Source organism: Dipteris shenzhenensis, chromosome 6, assembly GCF_047967505.1.
Source record: "Dipteris shenzhenensis isolate YYH24624 ecotype China chromosome 6, Dip_SZ_1.0, whole genome shotgun sequence".
Lineage (NCBI taxonomy): Eukaryota > Viridiplantae > Streptophyta > Polypodiopsida > Gleicheniales > Dipteridaceae > Dipteris > Dipteris shenzhenensis.
Window position 1 is genome coordinate 872,356 of NC_141601.1, and position 17,677 is coordinate 890,032.

A 17,677-nucleotide genomic window follows, 5' to 3' on the forward strand; every position below is an offset into this window, starting at 1 on the left:
CAGTAAGGTTGAGAGAACCATTCTGGACAGAGAGTCTACAAAAGCCCGAGGTGGAGCACGCAGGCTCGAGTCTAGAGATAGCCAGCAGATAGGAGAAGTACCTTGTGGTAAGATCAGAGGACCACACCATTGGTGGGACTCTAGATCTCTCTCTTTTGTATTGTGTCCATAGCTTTGGACGGAAATATATTATTTTTGGTGGTTTCTCTATCTGGCTGGTTCATTGTCTATTGATGAGTCTGCACATCTATTTTATGCACATAAGTTAAGAAGTTTGTGATTCCACACCCCACACGACACTGTGTGAGCTCCTAGGCATTACTATCAGTCTTCTGCTGTGCGTACCCTCTGTTGGGTCTTTTTCTAGCAGAATGGACTTACCGCAACTTTTAGGGAATACTGTTATACACACCAAGGCTAAGAAAAGTGGTGCACGAGTTCTTTGTGAGAAAGCATACCAAAGAATCTTTGCCGAAGAAAGTTTTTCATGATAAACTTGTTTCCCTTAAGGAGGCATATCTCTTCTTGTGGAGTTGTAAGCGAACAAATTCCCTCTTTAAAGTCCAGATACTTCCTACGTTTATTGGCATACTTCTTTTGCTTTGCTTGAGTATCTCCCCCCATTCCCCCCCCAACCCTCACACACTTTTTTTTTTAGTGATTGATTATATTACAAAAGTAGCGACCTCAAAACGAGGCAGCCCAAAATACATCAGCTGAAAATCTCAGTGTATGCTAGATATACATCATGATCTATACAGCACCTTTGCAAGCAATCAAAGAAGGATTGTTGCAGAGAACGCTTAAAAAAGCCAAACAAGGAAAATGTAGGATCACTAAAGACTTCACAATTCCTGTCTGTCCATAAAGTCCAAGTGCCCAATAGCAAACCCAAATAAAGAAAAGATGAAACTCCAATCTGGGTGGATAAAAACCAAAGCTCGAAAGACTTCCCAAAATTTGAGGGCTATCATTGAGGAGGCGAGGTCAAGACATCAAAAAGTCTATACATGCTTTGTGGACTTTCGAAAGGCCTTCGACACTGTTCCGCGATCCCGCATGATCAAGAGAGTACACGAGATGCAGATACCAAAGATGCTGATTTGGGGTGTGATGAGCTTATATGAGTCAATCAAAGGCAGGGTCCGTGCCCCAGGCGGCCTATCAGATTGGGTCGAGAGCACCACTGGGGTGAAGCACGGAATCGGGATGCCCTCTCTCACCCACTCTTTTTGGACTCTACCTTGATGAGATCACATCTTCCATAGATCGCCTAGGTGGCGAGGGCTCATCACTAGGGGATCTCCTCATACAGATACTGTTATATGCTGATGATATAGTCCTTATATCCTCTTTAGCAGAGGGATTACAGAGAGATCTCGAGGCTTTAGAGGTGTTTTCCAAAGAGAGAGATCTAATGGTCAACCTTGGGAAAACTAAGGTTATGGTCTTCAACACCTCATGAGTAGTGACTAACCGACTCACTTTTACCTATCGTGGTCAACCAGTCGAGATAGTGCAATCATACACATATTTGGGAGCAATCTTCACAGGACCCATCTTCACGATGAAGCACGCAACCCAAGCACAACTCACACGAGGGCGTAGTGCTTTGGCTAGGGTAGAGCGGCAGTGTTTCCAGGCACACTTCCAAGATCCACCAACGAAGGGCTGGCTTTTCAACACACTAGTGCGACCGACTGTCATGTATGCAGCACCTTTCTGGGAGTGCAATCTCCCGAGGACAGATTGGAGGAGCTTCGAGCGGCTACAGGTGACAATGGGATCCAAGATGATCCGATAAAAGCCCTCAGTTCCACATGAGATAGTACAAGCACAGTTCGCCATGACACCTCTCCAGGTTGATGCCATCTTTCATCCACAAAGTGTGGGACTTACCCCATAAGAGACTTCCGAGGTTGGCCCTAGAGTCATCCAGACGACTCGCAAAGAGCGGGGCAGACACATGGTATGCACGCATATCCACATGGCTTGCCAGGCACGGTATCCTGATGGATAGGCTTCCCCTCTTTCAGTACAACATGGATGCACCTCCTGAGTTGATCTCGCAAGATGAGATCAACCGTATTAGACGGTTAGACCTCCTCCAGCTTCACACATCCCGGACTTGGGGGGAGGACCAAGAACTCCCCACCAAGACCCAATTCTACCGCGACCACTTCCTGAGAGTATCAGAGGAGGGATTCATTATCAGACCCCAGTATCTTGAGGATAGAGGAATATCTCATGCACTGAGGATTGCCATTGGTCAAATGCGGGTTTCATCCCATCAACTGAGGATTGAGGCAAGGAGAGTAACGGGTATACCTAGAGAGCAACGGATCTGCACGCTATGTACGTTGCAAGCAGTTGAGCCAGAGGAGCATTTTCTTTGTGTTTGCCCAGCCTACTACGAGATTTGAAAACACTACCACTGCCTCTACCTAGAGGGGAATGGCTTTGGTCCTTTGTCACGACTGATCCATTTCCATGACCAAGTCTATATCGGACTCTATCTGATGGAGATGCGGCGACACGAGGAGGCACTTCTACGATAGATCAGAGAGTAGCAGAAGGTGGTCAGACCACTACAAGACATAGAGGATGATCGGACTCCTATACATTTGAGTCAGCCCCCGAACACAGTGGAGTGGAGGTAGAGGAGCTAGCCGATATGAGAGCAGTCTGGATGAGCAGCAGACACAATACCGCCGAGAAAGGGACGCAGAGGCCACATGTGCGACAGAGAGCCCCAAGAGCACACTCTATTGAGGTCCGACCTATCACAGCTTTCCTCAGAGGAGATCGACAAAGATGAGGGATCACTCTAGACATAGCCCAGAGAGTCCAGAGAGCAAGGAGACCGCGCCTCCCACCGCAGCGCAAGACAGCTCGACAGACGCAGATACGAGATATTTTCGTAAACCACCAGAGAGCCATCACTGTACCAGGCTTCGGTTTCGTCTCAACGTCTAGATAGATTAATTGATATGATATGATATGATTATGATTATGATTATGACTATGATTCTATTAGCATAGATTAGTACTCAGCAAGGGTCCTAGCGTACCCTTTGCTCCAACCCACTAGTTCGCTTTTCTGTGCACTTTGTCCCATAGGCCCATGAGGTCTCCCGTGGACGTTAATATATCTTTCTTTCTTTCTTTCTTGGCTGGTTCCCCAAAGCCTAGGAAGTCACGGTTTATTTGCCAACAAAAATCATGTCCCCGTGACAAATTTCCGAGCCCTAAACCTGCCTAACAGTGGGTGAGAGATCAGAAGCAGCAGCTACACCTATGGAATAGAATTTGGGATCGACAAACGAAGAAGAAAAGCGTACCGTAAGATCCCCCTCCTACATAGGTTCGCCTAGGTCAAGACCCCTGCAACAAATCTCTCTCTATCTCTCTCTCTCTCTCTCTCTCTCTCTCTCTCTCTCTCACACACACACGCACACGCACACCCCTCCCTTCATAAGACAAGAACATATTCAATCTTACATACATGACCATAATAAATTCTAAAGGCCCTTTTTCCTTGGCTTGAATTGGGATTAGTGATTTGGAAAGTAGAAAGCTAGATCCCCTCAGCAAAGGTACCACAGGTACTCGGTTTAAGAGTAAGAACTCTTCTCTATAGTCCATGCCTTGGAAAACATGGAGGCCATGGTCAACAGCTTCTATTTTGATCCACCAGTTTTCAAAGCTGAACTTTTGGACCTTCATGGAGCACACCAAGCCAAAATTGCCAACACTAACAATCTTGATCGGCGGGAGGAAGCAGCATGGAACACCTTGCCCCACCTAGTGGCAGAAATAGCTCCCTCCTAAGAAGAAGATCTCCTAGAGAAATGCAAAGGAGGGAGGGAGGGGTATCGATAGGGGAAAGAACCCCCACACCAAGGGGGGGGGGGGGGATCGATAGGGGAAAGAACCCCCACACCTGTGGAAGGTGACACCCTGTTGATAGGAATACGAATAACAGGGTCACCAAGAGTCGAATGCACAAACTCTTTCTAATCATAATGTGCCAAAGGAGAGAAATAGTTCCTCTGAAACAGGCCTGGCGTCGGAGTGCGTAAGATCCCTGCACTCAAACAAGGTGAAGCAGCAGAAGCCTTATCCTTCCCTCGATCAATGAAGGGAGACTACAAAGCAGAAGAAGGGGGCTGCTCAGATGAAGGGGCTCTGCCTGGAAGAGGATTTGCAGGAGAAGAATCCGAGGCGAAGCCTGGGGCAATGCTGGCCGCAACCTGAGAAGGGTCACAGGTGTCACTAGTTGCGACTGGAGCTGGAATAACAGTGGCCTCATGGGGGAGGAGTCTGAGAGAAGGCCCCTCTTGATCTGCAGAGGGTGAGGGAGCAGCAACTCTAACCGGTGCCCAGCGTGGGGGTGGAGCATGGAACTCGGTAACAGTTCCACCTCTGGCATGGAGCAGTCCCCTTCTGCTCCGCCTCATTCCATCTTCTTGGGGCAGAATAAAGGACATCATATGTTCCCACCCAAAAAAGAAGAGGAAGGGGTGGAAGCAGGGCCTGGTGTAAAGGGATCACGGCTGTGGTGGATCCATTTGGTTGCACAGGTGGTGTTGTACCAGACGACAACACACTGCCAAAAGCAGACCCGCGTGGGGCGGGGGGAGGGCGGCGGCAAGGGTTTGCATTTGTTGATAGTAGACAGCTAGAGGCCAGCAAGCTATTCCAATTACAATTCATTATACAAAACTTATACTGGCTTAGAACCTTCTATACCACCTCTAAATATGTGTCATGCTACAGTGGGAGAACTTTAAAAATGCGAATAACCTTTCCAACCAATCAACGTAGAATTTCTATTTCCCAATTTCGAGCAGTGACATGAGCAGAATGGGAGTTCCGAGTTTTCAAACAGCAAAACATGACCATCATTTGGGCACACCAAGAAGCCATAATGTACTAAGGAATCACCCATTATCGACCTATCTAGATTCGTAAACTTCTTATCTAAACAAGAAAATATTTGACAGTTAAGTAATGTAAATGTCACATCAAAGGCAAAAAGAGAAAACAAGCTATTTGATGGACCAAATCTGCCATGCATAGGCTTAATAGCATTGGCTGACCTGATGATTCTATTTGAGTGCCCTTTCCATTCGACACAGGATTCAAGTCCGCTGCATCATAGAACCAGCCCCCATTGTCCCTCTTAACCAGACTACAGATCTGAGTTTCAAGCAAAGATCGTATACACAGAAAAAAAATATTTTACTCGGCATTGTAATTAACCCGCTATGGTGAATACATACCACACGTGATAAATATGATGACAGCCCCATCCCTTTTGGCATTCAACAGAAGCTTTCGTACTTCTGGAAGAAGAAAAGTGACTGCTGGCTGCCCTGCGTTTTCAGCTGAGGATGAATTTGCAGCAGAGGCTCTCAAGACACGAGTCTGGCTCAGCCGAAAGCCAGTGTAGCCCTGAGATGTTACCAAAATTCTTCACAAGTAGGAAAAGGTATCTTGACTGGTGAGAGAGAAGGCATCATTAAAGTCATAACTTTCTACGGTGTGTTTAAATTAAGCATACCGTGCCTGGCATAGATATAGGACTGGTTAACATGACAAGCACTGATTGAAATGCTTGTTCCTGTGAATCATTTCCCAGCCCAGAGCATCTTCCATTTGGCTTTCCTGTATTCAATCGGACTTCGCATGGTGTGGTTGTGACCTTCACAGCAGAGATCATGAGCTTTATCCTGCACAAAGACAACACAGGTTAAGCCACACAAACAACACCAGTTCTCAAATGCTAGAAAGATTCACACAAAAACCTTACCATATCTAAGCTATCCACCAGCACTTAGCTGAACAATTATTCTAAGCTGACCCTTTTGATAAAAACTTCAAACCATTTGCATTCAACAAACATACCCATCTCGAAAGTCAGACTAGAGAGTCTTTAGAGAAGGGTTTCCCCTGACACCTTTCCAACAAGAGGTAAGACTAAGCTTAAAATAAGTCAAGACAATCTACCGCCTGTGTTGTGCTGCCTCTATCTTGTAGCTTAGGCACCGTTGCAGGAAAAAAGGCTGCAAAAAAACACCCTCAAACAGTAAATTAATCAACCTTAAGTTACAAAGCCTGGGCGAAAGAAATTAAAAACATTAAAACTCTATCTCATATCAACAACTTCCATAGGACACAATCCGTGAGTGAACCAAATCCAATATAAGAATAAGATCAACGTTCCAAACAGCATGACAAAAGATTTGAACATAAGAAAGCAACTCCCTATAAACTACACAACCCAACAAGCAATTACACTTCGATAATCTTGAAATGGAGCCAACACGTAATTTATCACAAGTAAAATTTTAGGTATTCGTACAACCCTCATTCAACCCAGATTTTCCAGATTTCATGAATTATGTTATTCTATTTGGACCACGTAAGAGATCACCATCAACATTGAAAACCAGTATTGAACACTGGAATACATTTCCCCCTTTTTCACGAACTTCCATCCGAAAGAGGAAGAGATTTCTTCCTACACTTCACCATGACTCTCAATCGTGCCTCATCCTTGTAATTCAAGTTTCCCCACCCCCTAAGGTAAGCTTCCGTATTACACATGATCTTTTTTGCAATCAATCATAGATACACTCAACAAGCACACTGCACAAACTCAACACAGGACTTACAACAGAATATGTTGCGACGCCAGTGCATGCACCATTAAGGAGGAAAACTAAGGATCATGATCCAAAATCACATAAGGTGGTTCTCAAAAGATCAAGCGTGGGGCTAAACAAGTCATGCTTTTGTTTTGCTTCTTGGTGCAGATACATGGTATCACATCAACTGGCATTATGTGGCATGCCATGCATATCTCCACTATATACCCAGCTTCTAACACCACTAATGTCTGCTAGCATTTATTGCATGTGTTTCAATAGATCTAAGCTCTTATTTTATTTTATTTTTTTAACATCAACACAATAAATGAAAACAGATGTGATATCTCCGAGAGCATGCTCTACTCAACATACACTTGCTTTGAATATGATTGCCAGGTTATTTTCCGTTTTTCCTTTATGTAGCCCATTTTTCCTTTTCTTCAAACAAAGCTTATGTGCTTCCATGGATCGAACTGCATGAAGGCAAAATTTAGCTCTCAAGAATAAAATAGCGATGAGCCCTTACATTTCTCAGAGCTCGCCTTTGAATAATATTGTATAGCTCTACAGGCTTGCAATAGAGTGATAAGCTTTCTTCAGCTGCTCTCACATCAGAATGAGGAGGAAAATCTTTTCTATGGAAAGAACTCCGTCGCTGATCGACCCTTAACTGCTCTGCAGAATAGACCTGTTCCATGTTCCTTGCAGGACTTACCAATGCATTGCCCCGGAGACCACCATTCATCCGTGATATCCTCCTACAGTCCACAAACATGTCATTCCTTCAAAAGTCAGATACTGTATAACAAAATCTGCCACTTTACCAATGCAGAAACTGTAGCAAGTAACAAATACAGCAGATTTATTTAGTAATCTCAAATAAAATAATAACGAGTCTCAGATACAATGCCATGAGAAAGTAACGAATTCTTAAAAAAGTTGTATACAGCAAAACAAGCCTGAGAGCTTAAAGCCCTAATATACAGAAGAAAACCATGTGCATTCACATTAGTACAGAAACACAGACTAAAACCTCTCTGTGATTTACATCGAGAATTTTGCGTGCTATAAGTGCCTCAGGGGACGTCACCTCTACCTGAAACAACTGTCGATAGAAAGTTGTGGTCATCTCAAGAAACTCTTGAGGCTCTGAGTGCAACTGTCCCTAGGCATCCCACAACCTCTACAGCGGTGTCCCTACTGAACATGGCCCGATAGTCTGAAAGAACTGCCTAGTCATCCTATCCCCTACTGGACCTATCTGGCCCGGGACGAGTGATACAAAACTCAACTTTGCGAGCCTCCGTATCCTATAAGATGAGTCTCGCAGCCTCATGACCGTCCCGAACCCACTGAGAGTCAAGGTCATGATCCCTGACTTTCTCTATGGAGGCAAGATCCACGCCTCAGCACTTTCCCGCTCCTAAAGCATATGTCTCCGTCAGAAGGCCTATGACTGAAGCTCCTCACTGCTTCTCTGAATCGCATCTACAACCCAAGTCGCCCATCCCTCAACTGGCCCGTCAGCTACCATATCGAAGCCACTGCCCGTTGTACCTCATCCTCTTGTAAGAGGCTATCAAGGATGAGGATTCCTTTCTGGGTAAGTCCAATGCGGGGCTGCTCTAGGAAAAGTACCGCCAAAGAGTGGTTTGACATTGTGGTACGTATCAAGATACCGGTAGAGTTGCCCATGTGCAATGCTTAGTCCCCTACGTAGAATGTGTCTGTTGCTCCAGCAGTCCATCTTGTCTCTGCTAGCCAAAGAAAAATTATAGGCTGCCTGAGAGACCCTCATGAACTCTCCCTCTCGCTAGGGATCCCTCCCTCTGATCGAGAAGATGAACTGTTCTTAGGTACTCCTCTCTGTTGTAGGCATCTCGGGGAAGGAAGCACTTCCCTGCTTGGTCTCCCCGTGCTCTAGATTGTTGAAGTCACCTCCAACAATGCAAGAGTCCACCTCCGAAAGGCACTGAAAAAGTCTCCTCAAGAAAGCAAGGCGGTGCTGACAACAAGCAAGTGCGTAAACGTTCAGGATCCCAATCCTAAACTCACCTACCCAAATCTCATCCAGACTGCACGAAAACCTCTAAGGTAGCTGCCTACGAGACCGAGATGCAAACACCTCCACTCCTGCCTACTCCCGGGGACCAAACCTTTGAGGCTTTGCCTGGCAAGAGATGATGACGGCATCCGATGTCCACCGCTGAGAACATATGCTCCTGAATCATAAGAAAATCCACTGCCCGACCAAAAACTACCCTCTACGAATCCTGGGAAAGTATCAAGTATTGTGGCTAACTATGAGCACAGTCGTGAAGCCCGTGCACGTTCCAACTCATAGTCCAACTCATGGGGAGGGGGAACCAGGAAACAAGGCTCGCCTGTGAGTGGAAGCTTGTTCAAGGAAAATTGTCTTTTGCAACTTCAATGGGGGTTTGAAAGGCGAATAGTCCATACCTGCCCGCCGACGTCCCAAAGTGGTGACCAGCTCCACGCCTACTTCATGCCCACTGCAACAAAAGGAGATGTCCACCCCAAACATCTCAACACACTTTTGCACTGGCAAGGAGTGCGATTGATCAAGCTTTGGCTCGGGTGGCACTCTAATCACTCCTATTGCCAGGCCACAGACCGACTTCTCCTGCAAGAAGCCTTGCTGAAAATTAACTTCGACACCATGGGCAAGCCATAGATCCAGACCCTGCGGACCCATCCACTCGTCCATCATGCGCGATAACTAATCACCCAACATGACATCAAACATCGTTGGAGCCCATTTCTCCACCCCTATGGAAGAGAACTTGAACCTCCAAATTGGATGTGTGTGGGAGCCCAATGCAATGATCAAACCCCCTATCCGGGGCTGCAAGACCAAAAGCATCAGAGCTCGAGATCAAACCCTTTTCGGGTCACAACTCAGGATGCTAAGGGAGGGAAGAGGAGGACTATCGGGTCAAAAAGGGGGGGTGGGGGGGGAGTGGTGATAACATCTAGACAAGTGGGCGGGGGGGAGGGAGGACAAAGGCGGGAGGTGGAGCGGTTGGTGGCGGCAAAGAGGTGTCACGAGGAGGGGGGGCGGGGAGACGGGGTCCCCTGACACAAAAGAAGGAGCCTAGGAAGAGGCCAACGCCGGTCTCTAGGATCTAGCCTAGGAGCTCGGGGTCTCCTCCTCTACCCTCAAAGCAAGTCAGTCAGCCTGTCAAGCAAGGCCCCTCATGCCTCTTGGGCCGTGCTGCTACTGAGTGGCTGTCTACATGCCCTGGGTCTCTTCCCCAACGAGATCTGCCACTCCTCCTCTATGGTCTAGTCTCTCTGAGACTGAGAGGCTGCGTGACGCTCAACTTTCGCCTTCGCTTTAAGACGGGCTCTCCTTCGTCGGTTCTGTAGAGTCTTTTTGTTTGTTTTCTTCTTATGGTCCATTTTCGTCGACTTCCCATCGAAGAGCTCCACCTAGGTGGTCTGGAACTGCTACTGTTGCCTGCGCAGGTGGCTCTGTCTATCCACCTGAGAATCTCGCTGACAATCCTATGGCTGGGAAGGTTCATCTTGGGCCTCGAGAACAATCCCTGGCTAGGTTGTCCATGCTCTCTATATCGAGGGCACTGACCCGACAATCCTGAGATCTCAATCCTTTGACATAGCTCACCCCTCTTCGAGAGTCTTGAGAAGGATCCACTCCGGTATGGAATCCACGTCCTCTATCACCAGTCCGAGTCTAGGGAACTCTGGGAGGGACTCCAATACTGTGCCAAAAGCTCTGTGAATGGAAGGGAGGACGGGCATGTACTCCCTCGGAAGTCCTGAAAAACGAAGCGTCACTGGAAAGCGAGGCACACGGTGAGAGGAGTCCATGTCCTCTACAGTAAAGCCGTGGTACCATGGGAAAAAGTAAACCAAGTGCGGGTCAAGATCTACTCAACTAGTGCCTGGGTGGTGTGAGGTGAGCGCAACTGGAGAAGGAAGACTCCTCGTCCATAGATGGTGACCTCCTGGGTGTGGTCCCCCTCTAAAACTCGCATGTAACCAGTCACAAATCTGGCTCCTACAAGAGGTGATCCCTACTATCAAGCCCACTACTGCTTTGTCTGTGAGGGATTGAACTGCTTGCTTAACCTGTTGTTTGTCTTGGGGGAATTCTCCTTGACGGCTAGGGGAGCCCTTTTGGCCAGACAGAATCGCCACCAGGTTTTGTTTCATCCACGAGTCAACAATTAACCCGAAGCTCCAAAAAGAAAGAAAAGAAAAGGCCATGTTGGCACTTTTGACGGACGGGCTGACACTGAGGCTAAGAAGTGAGCAAACTCAAGCAACATGCAATGCCACTACACCTCCGGGCTTCTCAAGAAGTGCACCCGGCTTAAGTCTTGCTCTAAGGGGGCTCACAAGGAGACCCTCAAGACTCATCCCAGCCCCAACACAAGCGGCTGGTCTGCCTTATTGCAGCAGCTCCAAGCAAATGGCTAAAAGGGCGAGAGAAGGAAAAAAACAAGTGCAAGGGGGGCGGAAAAGAGACGTTGTGGGAAGAGGTGGAGGTGAAGTAAGAAGCGAGGGGAGTGGGAAAGATGAAGAAGGGGGGCGGGGAAGAACGGCGCGGGAGGGAGGAGGTAGAAGAGGGCAAGGGGAGGCAACAGCTTGCGCGCCGCCGGGGGGGGAAGGGGGGGACAAGAAGGCGCAGGGGGAAGTGGCGCGGGGGGAGGAGAAGGCGCAGGAGAGGTGAAAGCCACACAGAGGGGGCACAAAATGGCATGGAGGAAGGAGAAGGCACCGAGGGGTGCAAGGGAAGGGAGAAGCACGACAGGAGTGCGGAAGGGGAAGCAGAGCAGAAGGTGTGACGGGGGAGGCGGACACGGGATGGAAGGGAGGCTATGGCGAGGAGAAGCTTCGAGAGTGGGATGGAAGGGAGGCTATGGCGAGGAAAAAGGAGCAATCTTTTCCACCAAAAGCCTTTTGCTTGCTTGTGGATTTGAGCACAAGGCTTCATTTATCCACCAGGACACACCTCCCCCTCTACTTAAGAGTATCAATTAGATAGTTCCGCATTTCATCACAACGACTTCACATTGAAAGTGGACGGGCTAAAGGCATATCCTGATAGAGTCGCATCCGCACTTTATGTGATTAGCAAGAGATCTAATCGGAAGAGCACTTCATTTTCACATGCCCTGCACACACTGAGATCCGAGGTCCCTATCAATGTCTCCTCAAGAACGGTTTCAAACCCCTGTCTAGTTTCTTGTCCCACTCAAATAAGCGATGCCTGTGATCCTTTGTCTCAATCTCCTAAAGATCACATTAAGTGCACATCCAACTCTCGCATGGGATGCCCTCCGCTCATCTTGTCTCGTGTGAAGATACCCGAAATTGACCCATTGAGATCCTCAGTGTATGTGGGAGATGGACCTGCGTGTAGCCCGGCAATTCGAGGAACCTTTTCTCTAAGATCCACAAGTCGTAATCTCTAAAGGAGCTTAGTTTCACTGAAAGCTCAGTAGGCGCTAGCTAGGTTGCGAATGTGTAGGGCTGCAAGAGAGCCTCTCGAATGACTTGGTTCACCTTTTGACAAGCAAGCGAAATGGAGGAGCCTCAAGGCTATTCTAAAACGGTGGTCATCTATCGAAAGAAAAAGGAGGAGTGGGAGAAGGAAAGAACATTATGGGAATCAGAAAAGACCAGCATCAAGGACCAAATGCAAGCTATGGGAACCGAGCTACAACAATTGAGAGATGCACAAGGAGCTCCAGAAGAAGCACACAAAGCAATGGAAGTGCTGAAATCTGAGAAAGAAAAACTCAAAAAAGACATGGCATCCTTGCAGGCTACTATGCACGGTAAACACGCTGCATTCACACAAAAAATCACAAAAGGAGAGGCTGCAATCCTAGGATGGAAGGATGTGGTCAAAAAAGGCACAGATGCCTCCAAGTGGGAGATACTCCTATGGCAGATACAAAGGCCTTGTTCACTAAAATGGGTGTGAACTTTACGTGCGAGACAGCTTGGAGAGTGGGCAAGCCCGAGGCACCTACAACACCACTAGTGATGAAGCTCTGGACAGCTATGGACAGGAAGACTCTCATGAGCATGAGGGCAGCCTTGAAAGGAACCCGAATCTACTTAGTGGTGACCTCACCCCTCCTTCAGCAGGAACACCGGAGGAAGGGTATGGTACGCGTAATGGCAGCAAAGGCAGCAGGGAAATGGGCTGCATACAGAGATGGTAAGGTGATCATTCGAGCAAGAGGAGACAAGGATAAGGAAGAGGGGGAGTTATGACGGTGTCAAGCCTATGGGATGAGTACACACAGTGGACTGAAAATGGCCGTGTGGAACTCTAACGGCACGCTCTGGTTGGATCTAGGAGGGTTCTTGGAGACTGCACTGACAGAGATATGATCTTCTATACCGAGATGCATGAGAGCTCGGAGAGAGGGCTGCCCATTGTGACAAGATACACATGGGAGTCAGCTCATAGGAGGGAACTGAGAAGAGATAGTGGGGTAGAAGGTTCTAGGGGCTTGGCTGTCCTTTTCAGATCACACATGAGACCACTCATATCTGTGGTACGGAGAAAGGAACATGCACGACATGAGGATTAATGTCCAGCTACCAGATGCACGACCAATTTTCATCGCGGTGTGCTATTTTCCCCTAGATACATAATCTTATGCGCGTGATGTCACTGCAGAGGGACGCAGCCCATACAAGACAATACATTATGACATTACAGAGTTCTCTAGACAAGGAGATAGCCTCCTTCTAGGTGACTTCAATGCGAACACAAGGAATAGACAGGTGGGACTGCTTGCCTTTGTATCTGATTCCCTCATAGTACCAGAGCTAGATGCAGCAGAGCTTAGGATATTGAGACACTCATCAGATGCATCACATGTGACAGGATACGGACAACACCTACTTGAGTTGGGAGCGGTTCATGAGCTGATCATATATAATGGTCTCCAGAGATGGCCATTATTTGGAGGACTCACTTGTTTCCCACACGACGGGGGGACAAACACAGTGGACTACCTGATGGGTCCCTTAGCTTTCACATCACGGATACATGACTTTACTATGCCTCCTCTCCCACTCAGGACTGACCACTCCTACCTGGCATTATGTATCTCTACTAATATGCTCTGGCCCGATTAGAGAGGCAATGCTTCAAGGTACACTTCTAGGACCCTCCAACAAAGGGTTAGCTATTCGACACCTTGGTGAGACCAACTGCCATGTATGCAGCACCTTTCTGGGGAGTGACATTTCAACGACTAAGTGAAAGAGATTCGAGAGACTACAGCTGACTATGGGATCTAGGATGATTCCGAGTAAGCCTTTGGTTCACCATCAAATTATACAAGCAAAGTTCCTCAAGACCCCTCTCCATATTGATGGCATCTTTCATACAGTAACTTTCATCCACAGAGTTTGGGCCTTACCTCAGTGGAGATTACCGAGACTAGTATTGGAGTCTTCAAGGCGACTGGCAGAGAGCGGTGTTGATACAGCATGGTACGCACGGGTATCCACACGGTTTGGTAGCCACGGCATTCAGATGGACAGACTTCCCCCCTTTCAATAGAGCATGGATGCACCACCTGAGATGATCCCACAAGATGAGATCAACCGTATTAAACGGTTGAACCTCCTCCAACTGAATACATCTCGGGCTTGTGTGTGTGTGTGTGCGCGCACGCGCCGAGGGGGAGGGGGCCAAGGAGTTCCCCACCAAGATCCAATTCTACCATGACCACTTCCTTAGGATCTCAGAATATGGTCTCGTCATCAGACCTCAATATCTCGAGGATAGGAAAGTCTCACAAGCACTAAGGATCACCATCGAACAGTTGCAAGTCTCGATCACATCAGTTCGGGACTGAGGCGAGGAGAGCTGCAAGCATACCCAGAGAGCAAAGGATCTATAAACTATGCCCGATGGAGGAGGTCGAGATAAAGGAGAATTTTCTATGTGTTTGCCCAGTCCACTATGAGATCCGAGGGAGATATCACGTGGCTTGTTCAAGAGGGGCATGGCTTTGGTCCGCTTACACGACTGATCCACTTTCCTGACCAGTCTGTGTTGGGCTCTATCTGATTGAGATGTGGTGATACAGAGATGTACCGATACAACAGACCAGAGAGCAACACGAGGCTATGCCACACGCCATCGGGATCGACCGAGCACATGCACGTGTCACAGACTTGCCCAATCGATTTGTAGAAGTTAAGTTTTACCAAAGCTCATGGAATGCGAGTCAATTGCTATATTTGTAGAGTTGTAGAAGGTCCTCTCGGATGACCTAATTTACCACAATAGGTGAGTAGAGTGGATGGAGCCTCAAGGCGATTCTGAGATGCTGGAACTCTGTCCTAGGCCTGCAAACCATCTACGCATTTTGAGCCTCAACGTCCTCAATTGTCAAGAAATTGCCGATAGATAGCAGCTGGAAGTTTAATTCTTGCATGTTTGCCTCATCTGGGTTCACGTATAAGCCTTTGGTGTGGCGCATCATGACATTGTCCTAGGGGCTGCAATTATTGCAAAAGCGTTTTGGCTGTTGTGTTAGTTTGTCACTCTCTTTCTCATTATGCTCAACCTCATATCCACATCACTTCTTTCTAACGATCTCGGGCCTTTCTTTATTTTCAATTTCCCTTCCCTTTGCTGACTTTGCAATTTTCACTGTCTTCTTGGCACCCTTGCAGTCATGGTCGCATCATCGTTGCATGGAAAGACATGGTGCAACTTAGTAGTCCACCATGAGAGTGGGAAGCATGTGTATGCAGCCTCATAGAGGATCTTCTAAAGTCTCCCAGCTCCCTTGTACAGAAAGTGTATTGCCGCCTACCTAGAGCAAAAGTTCCTCAACTTGGTCCTTGTAAGCCGTTGATTATTTGTTGAAGTCTAGATGGGGGCGTGGGTTGGGCTACCACTTCAAAGCGGTGGCTGTGTGAGGGTTGTCATGATAAGTGCAAATGAAGTGCCCGATGAACCAAGTCAAGTGTCCCCAAAGCAAATTGACCCACTAGACTTAGGCATGAAAGAGAGAGAGAGAGAAAGAAAGAAAGATGTATTAACGTCCACATGAAAGAGAGAGAGACAGAGAGACAGAGAGAGAGAGAGAGAGAGAGAGAGAAAGATGTATTGATGTTCGCGGAAGGCCTCACGAGACTATGGGACAAGATGCAAAGTACACCAAAAGGACGATCTCATACAAGCCTCGATGGGCTGAAGCAAAGGGCGCACTAAGGCCCTTGCTGAGTGTTAAGACGGCTAAACTGATAAACTGATATAGAGAGAGAGAGAGAGAGAGAGATTAACTTCTGCAGAAGGCCTTGCGGGCCTAAGAGACAAAGGTACAAAACCAGAAGTAACTCATACAAGCCGCTATGGGCTGAAGCAAAGGGCTCACTAAGGCCCTTGCTGAAAGCTACAGTGCTAAACTAGTGAGCAAAATAACAAAGTAGCAAATAATAAGATAGTATCAAGTGCTCAGAGCTAACGCTTTGAGTACGCGCACAGGCTCCACATATCTAGGTGCCATAGTGGCTCTCTAATGGGATGTGAGGAGCTCTCGTATCTGTGTCAGTCGAGCTGTCTCTTGAGGTGGCGGAGGGCATGGTCTCTTGGATCTCTATATCCGGTGGGCTATCTCAAGGGTGACGCCTCGTCTCTAGCGGTCTCCTCTGACGAGGGCTGAAATAGACCAGACCTCGATCGTGTGTACTCTGGTCACTCTCGTGCCGCATGTGGAGTGTGCATCTCTCGTCTGGCAGCATTGTCGCGATGACTCTCACTGCTAATCCACAGTCCTCTCATCTCATCAAGCTCCTCTCCCTCAGCCTCCCCGAGAGCAGACTCAGACGCATAGAAGTTCCAAGTAACTTCTTGCCAACTACATATTGAGACAAGACGGCAGAGGGTATTCCACGTGAGACACAGATCTGCGCTTTATGCAATATGCAGGAGGTTGAGACAGAGAAGCACCCTGTGTACTATGACATCCATGGACAGCACCATTGTTTATTCAAGAGCAAATTTGGAGATTTTTGGCGACTTTCCTGCCCAAGACCCAAGAACATAGAGACCTACTCCTGCGAGCACAAAAAAAAGCCCAAGAGGGACCGTTAAAGCCCAGACAGAGGACGATTTTGGGTGACTCGAGCCAGGGGCAGCGGGGGACGCAACTTAGCAGAGATCGACACCACACTCACCTTCGGGTGAACCCTACCGCCGACATCTCTTCTTTCCTATTTGACTTCAGCGAAAGACCATAGAGTAACGGTAGCGCTATGTCAACCGACAAGGAGGAGAGAAGCGCCCAAACACACTCACCTTCGGGTGAACCCTACCGCCGACATCTCTTCTTTACTATTTGACTTCAGCGAAAGACCATAGGAGTAACAGTAGCGCTATGTCAACCGACGAGGAGGAGAGAAGCGCCCAGACACACTGATTTCCTTCCTTGACGGCGCCAGCACTTACCAGATCCAAAGCCACTGTCAGCCGAGATCAGCTCTTCTATCCTTAGCCGACTGGTGGAGTTGGTCCCACACATAGCATACAAGGGTCCACAGGCAGCATACCAAAATATATATATTGGGGCAAGTTAAAGATAGCAACATTAACTAGAAGAAGGCTCACACATTGAGCACCTTCAAATTCCAAGAGAAATTCTCAAACAGACAAACCCAAGAAGGTATGGGGGCTGTTTCCAGATATGAAAAAGACCTTAATCCGAACTTTCGAAGTTAGATCCAAAGACTCTCATTCTTCAACTATGTGTGAATCGTGATGCATTATTTGTCCATATTAGATATGGATAGAATGCGAAAGTAGGAATGTCACATCTCATTTTGAGGAGATGCTATGCACTGACTATGTTTTGGATTGTCTCATGTAAGAACTCCTTTTGGTCCCATAGATTATTTTGGTGTTCCGGGGACTCCGCTCTCTCTCCCCGAAAGATGCTTAGTGAGCTATCTACAACGGGATTTGCTAACAACCGAGAAAGATGTCT

At 47.6% G+C, this 17,677-nt stretch overlaps 1 protein-coding gene across 6 annotated transcripts in view; it reads right to left on the bottom strand.

Annotated features, from left to right (window-relative positions):
- EMF2 (VEFS-Box of polycomb protein) overlaps positions 1 to 17,677 on the bottom strand; it is a 92,602-nt gene that overhangs the window by 46,097 nt on the left and 28,828 nt on the right. For all 6 annotated transcript variants that reach the window (XR_015541133.1, XM_087375808.1, XM_087375805.1 and 3 more), the window contains 5 exons: positions 7,183 to 7,414; positions 6,013 to 6,068; positions 5,567 to 5,735; positions 5,286 to 5,457; positions 5,103 to 5,153 (listed from right to left, as the gene is read on the bottom strand). Coding sequence is in view for 5 of the 6 variants with exons in the window: in XM_087375808.1 (XP_087231934.1) it covers positions 5,103 to 5,153; positions 5,286 to 5,457; positions 5,567 to 5,735; positions 6,013 to 6,068; positions 7,183 to 7,414 (680 nt within the window). In the remaining variant the exon portion in view is untranslated. The remainder of the gene's footprint in view (positions 1 to 5,102; positions 5,154 to 5,285; positions 5,458 to 5,566; positions 5,736 to 6,012; positions 6,069 to 7,182; positions 7,415 to 17,677) is intronic.